The following is a 10823-nucleotide window of genomic DNA, read 5'->3' as shown; positions in this document are numbered from 1 at the left end:
ATTTGTCCACTGTTTGTCAAACACTTTATGGATGTCAGTATTATTGTGAGAGAGCACTAAAGTAACATACCGTACTTGTCATATATTAAGCAGAGGAATAGACTGGGACACTTGTCATTATGTTTTTGTATAAGTTCAGGTTCAAAATGCAGCTTGACTATTTGATTTAGCTCCATTATGTCAGTTCATGAACTTCTGACAATTTTAGTAAAGTTTAGTTTTTGATTTGACCCCACACCGACTCTTTCTAGGTGACATCTTCAAACTATCATTTTAACCAGACCGTAAGATGCCTGACTCACCTGATTTGATCACTAAGGTGTAAGGAAGTCTAAATAACTGAAAAACTGTTTGTGTTTTTGGAAAACGTAACAACATGGCCTTTTTACTAAAGTTCAGTGGTGAAGGTTGCCGGCAAATCAGATCCGAGATACAGTTAGGTGTAAATTGTCAAGTTTCAATATTGTATAATACAAAAGCTGTCCTAATTGACACCTGAAACTTAATTACGCTTTCTTCCCCAGCGGTCCCTCTTGCCAAGTTTCAGTAGAGTAAACTCCCATCTCAAGCTTGGTTCTCACAGAGTAAATGAGCTTGTGAACATTCCACTACGTGTTCTGACTAGAAAGCTTGAAAAGCCACCCGTCACATCATCTGAGATGAAATACAGTCTTGCAGAGTGTAGGTGTCACTGCCCAGAGTTTAGTTTTCATTTTAGAATCCAGTCTCTGTCAGTGTAGTTTATTCTAATGATGGTCAGGGGTTTTTACATTTGACTTTTGCAGCTTTTTTTAATGTCTGGGTCCTCGTAGAGTACTATAGCTTTTAAATAAATGTGACCTTCCTGTTACCAAATATCCTTCTAATTTCTAACACAGTTTCTTAGTGTTGCCATGAAGAACAATAAATATGTTGTTAGGTGTGTGGTTTGGGAGATGTCAGAGTTGTCATACTTTCCTCACGGGTTTTGATCATCTAATCAGTTACAAGCCTAGGCTAATTGAAGCCCTTTTTCCTGGAAGTAAGTTGTTGTTTGTTTTAGTTCTAAAGTAAGCAGTACAATTTCATCTTAAATGATCCAATAAATGACTCAAAGACAGCATAAAGGTCATTTGATAACTGCTGCAGCTTGCACAGTGTGCAGCTCATCCCTACAGAGATAGGGAAAGGAGTTGGAGTCGTTGCCTGAAAGGAACCAGTTATATTGGTCTGAGCATGTCTTTGCCTCCTTATTGCCTTCAGCTGGAGGTTTTCCAGGCACGTTGAACTAGGGAAGACTCATAACCCGCTGGGGAGTTTTTAAAATCTCCTATGGAATAACTGGCTTAGCCTGCTACTACTGTGAAATAGCTCTGGGAAAGAGGCAGAAACATGAAGGATGGCTTGAAGAAAGTTTCAAGTCCCCACAATCTGACCAACATGGGGAAACCAACAGCAAAACCTAAAATACTGCAGATTTCAAATTTTGGGTTAACGTGTCTGACCTCATGGGCCTCAGGCAACTAATTACGCCTTGATTCTAGACAAGCAAAAATGACAAATACTATTATATTTGAGTTGTCGTCATCGTGTGGCGCTCTGAAGTCTAAAACGGTTTGTTTGGCAAATGCAAAATATAAATTTACTGCTCAGGTAGTGAAGTTAAAATGGAAAAACGTTTGATATAACTTTATAAGTTTGATAAGTTTCATTCTGTATTTATCTTGCATATTCCTGTACACTGATACAGCGATTATCAGCGTTGCCTCACAGAAAGGGTTCTGGGTTTGAACATAAGTTCATTCTCCATGGTCGAGGGTGCAGCTGTGAGTTCTTGTCAGTCCTAGTGTTTATGGCCTTGTCATCTTGCACATCTAGTAAGGCTTTATCAATGCTAAAACGAATTTACTGCTTTTAGAGCGACATATGGCCCCAACCAGAAACATCTTTTTCAGAGAAGGCCTCACATATTTCAGCAAGGCGATGCTGTTTTTTGGAACTGTGATCATGAAACTAACGGCATTGGCACTGCTCAGATACACACATTTGTCTACATATAAGATAAATGATGGGTCCTTACGGTTTCAAATTATTTAGACTTCACTTTGTAGAATTGTGCTCTGTTGGAGCATTACATCATGTGACACACCCAGGTAAGATTGAATCACAGCACTTTTTATGTGCTAACAGAACCTAAAGTTGAATACTTCTAGCAAAGTATGATCAGCTTTGCAGCTGCAAAATAATGCTTGAAATAAAAACATAGTTATAACTTCCTTTTTCAGGTCTGCCTGAGCATATGCAGCCTGCCAGGACAAACTGGCTCATTCTTCATGGTGGTGGTGGTTGGCGATGGTGGGAATTCTTGATGCATAATGAAGTCCATGGATTGCACATACAAATAGTGTTTGCAGCAAACATTTTGTAGGCACAAACATATTTTTTGGCATGTTTCCCTCCTGACTAACGCAAATTTGTGAATGTGCAGTAAGTGGCATAGGAGCATAGTTCTTCCACTAGACAGTGTTGGAAGTGAGAGTGAACCACTGGTATTTTAATTTGGGGTGTGACTCAGTTATGCCCTGGAGCTTGTTTAGAAGCTACTACAGTACAGAGGCTGGGAAGCCAACAGCTATACTGGAGTTGTTAAGATGGTTTTAAACAGGTACCAACAGTTCCAGCTCTGTCGGAGCAAGAAATCGACTCTACTTTTGGCTTCTTGTTCTTCCAAGCTGACATTAAGTTAAAAAAAGACTTGCAATGGACCTTTTTCTTAAGATTGAAATATCTAAACCGATGCAATACATTTACTCAGTAAACCTGGGTGAGTGTATTGTGTATTGAAAGCATTGTGCACAGTAGCCTCAAGCACCCGCAAGCTGCAGGCCTGAGCACATAAGCAGCACGGGGTGGATTCCTTCATATGCTCGCTGTGCATAATGTGGAAACCATGTTTCATTGAAATGACCACCATTTATTCTCCGATTCAGCTTTTCTCTATGTGTATCTGTGGGATTTTGTGCAGTGGGTAAGTACTGTACTGTCTGCAGGGAATCTCCTGTAAAACCAGTTTACTCGTCTCAAGGTCTCCACTTTATCTTGGATTATCCTTCAGCCGACTACCCAACTAATTATCTTAATGTGACTTTGTTTTTTTGTTTTTTGTTTTTATTTTATGTACATTTTTTTACTAGTGAAGTCACACTTTGGCGCTCTCTCGCAGATCTTAAAACTCACTTTAAAGATTATTTAAATTTAAGGTTTTCCTGTGTATCTAAAAACATACCTGGAAGAATGTGCATTGCATTTTGACAAGCAAAAACTGGTTAAATTGCTTGCTGAAACATTTTCAGTGTAGTTAAAGGGCAATTTTACCCAACTTAATCCTATAGATAGTTTTATCTTAATTTCATGTCCACAATCCCAGTAAAATACAAAGAAGTGCTCACACAGAGGATACAGAGAAAAAATCTTGCCAGAAGGTAAACAGTAGAGAAAAGAAAGGTGGCACAGTGAGTATGCAGGTCCCCACCCTGTACACAGAACACCCCTAGCTAATCAACAAAAAGAGTCTTTGCCAAATGCCTTTCCTGCCCTCCCAGCTCGGGCTCTGATGCTGTTTCTCTACAAGCATCTGGGTGTGTCAAGCCCAGATCGCTTTACAGGGGTGGCGCTATTACCTGTCTGACAGGCTGAGCCAATCTACACTGCCTGCAAGCACACCTTTCAGGATCCAGGTAATAGGAGGAGGGTTGAGGGGAGGCGCAGAGGAGGCTGAGCTTACCGGGACCTCCTCCTCAGCTGGAGACAGATAAAAATCCATCGTAGACAGAGACAAGACACTTAGAGGGACTTGACCTTCCTCTTAGTGGGCTCCACTACGCTCCCAAACCTCTCTCTCTTTGCTTTTCTCTTTGAATCCTTCCTCTTAAGAAGAAACCAGCCATGTCGTCGACCAGAATGTCCACAAAAGTTGTGCGGAGCAGCTATAGTGGAGGTGGACAAGCTGGTGGTGGTGGTAGTTTCCGTATGGGAGGAGGAGGAGGAGGAGGAAGACAAAGTTTTTCCTCAAGATCTGTCAATCTAGGGGGGCCAATGATAATGTCATCATCAACCTCAATGCTCAGATCAGGCATGGCTAGCGGTGGTGGTGGTGGTGGTGGTGGTGGTGGTTTCAGTAGTTATTCTTTTGCCTCTGGTGGTGGCAGTGGTCTTAGTTTGGGTGGTGGTGGTTTTGGTGCGGGCGGTTTCGGTGGTGGTGGTGGCGGCGGCGGCGGTTTCGGTGCAGGCGGTTTCGGTGCAGGCGGTTTCGGTGGTGGTGGTCCAGGAGGTTTTGGATCAGTGCCTCTGATCACACAAGTCCAAGTAAACCAGAGCTTGCTGGCCCCCTATAACCTTGAGATCGACCCCAACATCCAAACTGTCCGCACCCAGGAGAAAGAGCAAATCAAGACTCTCAACAACCGCTTTGCTTCCTTCATTGACAAGGTAAGAGTTTCATAAAAAAGTTTCAGGCCGTTTTATTCTTCTCAAGCAGGAGCTACTCTAGTTGCACTGAAAGCTTTGTACACTTCATTGAGAAGGTGAGTGGCACGTTTCCTATCTGATATTGAAAAAGGTTTTGTCTAGCTTTTATTTTAGTCTCACAACATGTCAGCAGAATGAAAATCCTGAAGCTGGTTTCTAATATATTAGAAAAAGATGCAAAGGCAGGCTCTTGTTGAAAGGGCCCTTGAGCTCATTAAATATTATGCAACAGCTTAACTAAACCTGGAAATGCTAACTGAATGCTGATGAATGTTGAGAACTGCTGGGTGATTTGCTTAAAATTCACCCCTCAAACTAAGCAACATGATGCTCCTTAAAATTGCATTATGAGCACAGCCTGCAAGCTGTCTCTGTGTAGAGTGAAAGCATGGAAACAGTAGAGCAGTCATATCCAGTTACTGCTGCATTATCAGGTGAGAGGAGCGAGGGATCTGGTTATCACTTGTTCCCATGGCAGCAAGAAGTGACAGGCTTTTACTTTAAATTCTCCCACATGCAGTTTCATGTTTAATTAAAGACGATGCATTGATGAGGGACCGTTTCTCTCAGGCAGTAATGGCAAAGTCGCTAACCACACCCTGTATGAGAAAATGCTGAGCTAGCTCTTTCTGCGCGCTACGTGCCACACCTTATCTGTCTTCAAACAGGTAACCTGATCCCATCCTTTGAAGACTCCTTATTTCAAATTTCAAATAAAACGGTATATTACTGCAATAAAGCATCACAAAAACAATCATTAATAGCAGGAAAAATGGCTTAGATGTTTAAAGAACATTTTTGTTTAGTATAATATATTAAACTAAAGTATAATGCGCATTGTACATTTGACATAACAGTTAATATCTTTATGTGTGACACATTAATTGGTGAGGGTTGAGGCAGGCACGTTCAATCAGTGAAAGTATGCATCCTGGAGGCGAGGGAGCGCTGATGTCAAGTGGTTGGAGGAGGGTGTGGCACCTTAAAGACACACCCAGAAATGGACCTTTGGGCTCTACTGTTTAATCAAACAATGGTTGATCTTCTAAGTCTCACAAACAAGCTCCACAGTGCAGTGTGTCTAGAACAGTCGTGCACTGTGAGGAATTTTAATATGGTCGTTGGCATTTTTTTGCCTGCAAGAGTTTTTAATGTGGGAAAGTTACACGTGATCCATGGACTGATGGATCTCCAGAGAAAAACAAGCCGGTCTAGGACCTCAAGGCAAGTATTGCTATTCTATGACTGCAGATCTAAATTTGTCAAATTATATCACCATTTAGGTCCGCTTCCTGGAGCAGCAAAACAAAATGCTGGAGACCAAGTGGAGCCTGCTGCAGGAGCAGACCACCACCCGCTCCAACATCGATGCCATGTTTGAAGCTTACATTGCCAACCTGCGCAGACAGCTGGACGGGCTGGGCAATGAGAAGATGAAGCTGGAGTCTGAGCTGAAAAACATGCAGGGACTGGTGGAGGACTTCAAGAACAAGTGAGTTCCCACGAGTCACAATGAACACAGCAGCTGACTTCCAGTAGATGATGCCTGATCGTGTTCAGCTCATTTTTCTTGCATTTTTTGCGACAGATATGAAGATGAAATCAACAAGCGTGCTGGAGTCGAAAACGAATTTGTGCTCCTTAAGAAGGTGAGAATGGATGTGCCATTAAAAAGTTGTCATAATGATGATAGATGATGCATGAATTATCATTTCTGCAAGCGCCGTGACTAATGCAGTCTACTTTATCCTCCTTTACAGGATGTAGATGGAGCCTACATGAACAAAATTGAGTTGGAGGCCAAGGTTGACGCTCTTCAGGATGAAATTAACTTCCTCAGAGCTATCTATGAAGCTGTAAGAAAAAACAAACAAACATTGAATGGCACTGTGGCACACACAGATGTGTTTATTTTGTACTATTTTTTTTTTTAATCTTTCAGTTCAATTTTTTTTTAAAAGAACTTGTGTCTTGTTCACAGGAGCTTGCTGAGCTTCAGGGACAGATCAAGGACACTTCTGTCATTGTGGAGATGGACAACAGCCGCAGCCTGGATATGGACTCCATTGTGGCTGAAGTCAAGGCACAGTACGAGGACATCGCCAACAACAGCCGAGCGGAAGCTGAGAAATGGTACCAGTCCAAGGTAGGTAGAGAGAGTCTGCCAAGTCAAATAAAAGTGGATTGGTCTGTGGAATCTGGAATAACACTTGTTCTCAATCTGATTCCTTCAGTTCCAGGAGATGCAGGCCAATGCAAACCAGGCAGGGGATGACCTTCGTAACACAAAGAGTGAGATTGCTGAGCTCAACCGCATGATTAGCCGCCTTCAGAATGAGATTGAGGCAGTCAAGGGACAGGTAATGCATGTTTCTGCATAGCTGATGAGATTATTTCTTACATATGTGTTAAACATAAATGCTAAACACATAGATAGCATTGTGAATGAGAAATATCACATTTAAAGCTTCTGCTAATTTTCCAACCTCCCAGCGTGCCAACCTGGAGGCCCAGATTGCTGAGGCAGAGGAGCGTGGCGAGCTGGCTGTGAAGGACGCCAAGGCCCGCATCAAGGACCTGGAAGAGGCCCTGCAGAGAGCCAAGCAGGACATGGCCCGCCAAGTCCGCGAGTACCAAGAGCTCATGAACGTCAAGCTGGCTCTGGACATTGAGATCGCCACCTACAGGAAACTGCTGGAAGGAGAGGAATCAAGGTAAGAAATAAATAAATAAATAAATAATCCTCTAAAACACAGGAGAAGCTAAACGAAGTTTTCATGGTGACAATGACATTACCAGCTCATCAAATTGTTACATTTTGTTCTTCTTTGTAGGATTGCCTCTGGTGGTGGAAACGCAACCGTCCATGTGCAGTCCACAAGCACCAGCTTCGGTATGTATTAACATATACAGCATTTTGGGCTTTTTTGTTGTTGTTGTTTGTTTTGTATCAGAGTTCCAAAGTTTTACCTAAAAAACTAAATTTAAAGCCTTTCTCCTGACAAATGTGTTCTTCTCCTCACCAGGTGGTGGAAGAAGTGGTGGCGGCGGAGGCGGTGGCGGCGGCTTCGGCGGCGGCTTCGGCGGAGGCTTTGGTGGCGGCATGGGCGGCGGAGGCGGCGGTGGCTTCGGTGGCGGAATGGGCGGCGGCGGCGGCGGCATGGGCTACGGTGGCGGTATTTCCGTGGGCGGCTTTGGCAGTGGCAGCACCTCTAGCATCTCAAAAACAAGAGTCAGCTCATCCTATTCCAGCCGCCGTTAACAGAACCAGTGGCCATCTTCCAATCCATTTTTTCTTCTTCTCTTATTTTTCTTCTCCTCATCATGACCTCCATAAACCCCGCCCTGTCGTTCCCTGCATGCACAGAGCAACCTCAGAAACATATACGCTTGACAAGTCAAAGACAGCCGATCCATGTAATGGCACCACATACCCAAAGAGAGTTAGAGACATTAAATCCAAATTCAAGCAGAAAGGTACAGAGATTGTTGTGAGCAGCAAAGATGTGAGTCAGTCCTGTCTTTCTTTGATCAGTCAGCCTGGCTGTCTTTTAGTTGTTGGATGTGCTGTTGTGCATACAAGAGGATCCTTGTAGTGTCAGGACAGAGAATCCTTACAAAGCAACTACTATTGTATACAAAATGGCACCACAGGAAATTTTCTAATATCTGTCATTTTGTTATGCAGTTTGACATCATCAAAAGCAGCCACATGAAACACTTTCATATTTCTTCTCCTGTGTTAAGAGAAAAATGATTTCTCCACTGCAGTAAATAAATGGTGTTGTGATCATGCTTTACTTCTATTTTCACTCTGAATAATAAAAATGTTTTAAAAAGGATCAGGCTGACTGGAACTTCCAGGTTTATTGGGAATTTGTACCAACAAAACTGAAATAAATCTGTGTTCACATACATTTCCAGATCTTGTTCCTGTGAATTCTTACTATTGTAACATTTGAATGTCCCAAACTTTTTACTCATGATTAGCTGTAGCTGAAACTGCTGAAATAATACGGTTGATATAACACAACACTAATGTAGTCAAGCAAATAATAGTAAAATAATGGAACATTATTTACATTACATTATACAAATGTAACTGGTTTGCTTAGTTATTATAGGGCAACACAGTGTTAATCTTCAGTTTAATTTTGAAGTGAAAAGTATTAATAAATAAGCAAACAAGTAGTATTTGTGGATAAGAGACTAGCAAACGGAAACCTCCAAGGCTAAAAATGCAGACACCGCACAAACACAAACACAAACACACACACACACACGCACACACACACACACTGGATTCAATATTTCAAACTTGGATCATATTTAAATTCCACATTATATGACAGAAAAACCAAATATAACCAAATAGGTTTCCTTTATTGTCTTTATAGTGATCTAAAAATACAAAACAAAAAAATAATTCAGCCCTCAAAAGGCTCCTCAAAATGACAGAGCTGGAATTCTCTTTAATATAGGACATTGATATGCAGTGCAAATATGGAAGTGACTCTATAGGCATAATTATATTGTTTCACTTATCCACCTGATGGTTTTTACTTTGCATACTATATATCATGCGGGCACTTATTCAAGCCGATGGATGATCAATTGTCTGGGACAGATACATGCTAGAAAGATATGTTAAAAACTTATTAAGCTACATTTTCGACAAATTTCGGGAAGCCCTGTGAGTATGATATGCGGCCCACACCTATGACACGGCAGATATGTGTAAGCAGGTCTGCCAAAAGTTTGACTAAGGTGAGATGAATGCAACAAGCCCGTGCAGAACCCTGAAACAGGAGAGCACACAGGACTACACTGGAGTGGTGATTGGGTGTGGCATGATAGATGTTTGTGTCTGCAGTAGAGGCTTGTAAAATGGGGCTAAAAATCAGGAGCATCAGTAAAGCAGTCTGTAACAGTTCACAATATGAGTGATCCCCACAGTATCAGTACTGCACATTTGCTTTGTTCTTTATGTAAACTTTTCCTTGGCAGCAGCAGCTTGTTAACAAAGCTGCACTTCCTGATTGAAAGCAGTACACAGGGCCCTCCACTACCTTCATTAAATGCTGTGCATTGCAGCCTAGCTCTGCTGCAGCACTGCAGCACATATTAGACTGATTGGAGTTTCCTCACTTTCCTATTTTCTTTAACTGGGATATCTTGTGTGCCACAATTTCACTGCTTTCTTTTTATTATCAAGTTTTCAGCTTTATTGTGTGTATATTTTAGTACTTACACTGTAACTTCAAAAGAGATAAAACTGAAATAGTTTGGACTGTTGTGGGTGTTTTCATCCTTTTTTAATGTTCATGATTGAAGTTTTAAGAAACAGTGTTGTTACCCTGAACCTCAGACTGTGGACTAAAGATGGAGGGAGCCCTCACCTTTTGAAATCTGCACTACCTTCACCTTTATAGGGAGGGAAAAAAATCAAAATAAATCCATCTGTTTTAATTACACCAGTGCACACATTTGTCCTGATCTGAAAATAGGTGCATATCACAGTCTGACTCACAGCAAAGTTTTGTCTCTGGAGCGGCCAAGCACTCAGCTGTAAACCAAAACAGAGCAAACTCATAAACTTCACTTTGTCTCATGCTACAGCAGAAAGACTGTCCTAAAAGCATTATAAAGAAAAATTGGGACATTATTTGGACAGGGTGGATGAGCATAGATATTGTTGTGCTTTGAATAGTGCTACGGGCAAAAGCTACGTGGATGCGCATCATAGTGATGAATCAACCATAAGAGTATCAGGTATATAAACCTTTGGCTTTGAAACCAGAGGTGGGGATTAAGTCAGTCAACTCAAAATAAGAGAAGCACATGGATTTTTGCCCTTAAGGTCACCAGTTACCTTAGCCTCAATGAGTAAACTAAATAAAACAGTCATGAATATATCCTAGAAGTATTCTTACAGAATGTCAAACACATGCCCGATCATCACCATCAGAATTCCCTACGAAGGTGAGATCTGCTGCTTCTTGTTCCAACTTGTTGAGTTGCTGTTATCCACCACGGCTGCAGTCTGTGACATCGTGCAGATGGATGACGATTCCCTGAAGAAACGTTACTTCCAATGTTAGTTTGCTCAAACCTCATTGATCAATGAGGATGAGGTACATCAAGTAAGGTGGACTGCAGGTTGGGATGACCAGGAAATAAAGCTGCATTTAAATGTTTGTTTTTTTTAATGGCCGGCACAGTGAGTTGAGTTAACTGCTACTTTAATCTCTTTGAATACAAGATAATTTTGTAGATCAGTCAGACATGAGGATGAAGTATTGGCTCACAATTAGAAT

The 10823-nt window shown here is 41.7% G+C and overlaps 1 protein-coding gene across 1 annotated transcript; it reads left to right on the top strand.

The window, feature by feature from the left end:
• The first annotated feature begins 3803 nt into the window (after positions 1-3803).
• Positions 3804-7944, top strand: krt5 (keratin 5). Its single transcript, XM_082519670.1, has 9 exons — positions 3804-4467; positions 5790-5998; positions 6095-6155; positions 6267-6362; positions 6488-6652; positions 6741-6866; positions 7000-7220; positions 7341-7399; positions 7533-7944. Exons 1-9 carry the CDS (start codon positions 3925-3927, stop codon positions 7766-7768), a joined length of 1716 nt encoding a protein of 571 aa, XP_082375796.1. The 5' UTR covers positions 3804-3924; the 3' UTR covers positions 7769-7944.
• Positions 7945-10823: the final 2879 nt, after the last annotated feature.

The sequence above is a fragment of the Aulonocara stuartgranti genome (genome assembly GCF_965226115.1).
Source record: "Aulonocara stuartgranti genome assembly, chromosome: 20".
Lineage (NCBI taxonomy): Eukaryota > Metazoa > Chordata > Actinopteri > Cichliformes > Cichlidae > Aulonocara > Aulonocara stuartgranti.
This window is presented reverse-complemented; position numbering and strand designations above follow the sequence as displayed.

What these genes read in the sequence shown, in the direction of transcription:
- krt5 (XM_082519670.1), top strand. Translation starts at nt 3,925, where the DNA reads ATGTCGTCGACCAGAATGTCCACAAAAGTTGTGCGGAGCAGCTATAGT. An exon ending in AATTTGTGCTCCTTAAGAAG is followed by an intron (nt 6,156 to 6,266) that starts GTGAGAATGGAT and finishes CCTCCTTTACAG; the next exon opens with GATGTAGATGGAGCCTACAT. An exon ending in AGAAATGGTACCAGTCCAAG is followed by an intron (nt 6,653 to 6,740) that starts GTAGGTAGAGAG and finishes TGATTCCTTCAG; the next exon opens with TTCCAGGAGATGCAGGCCAA.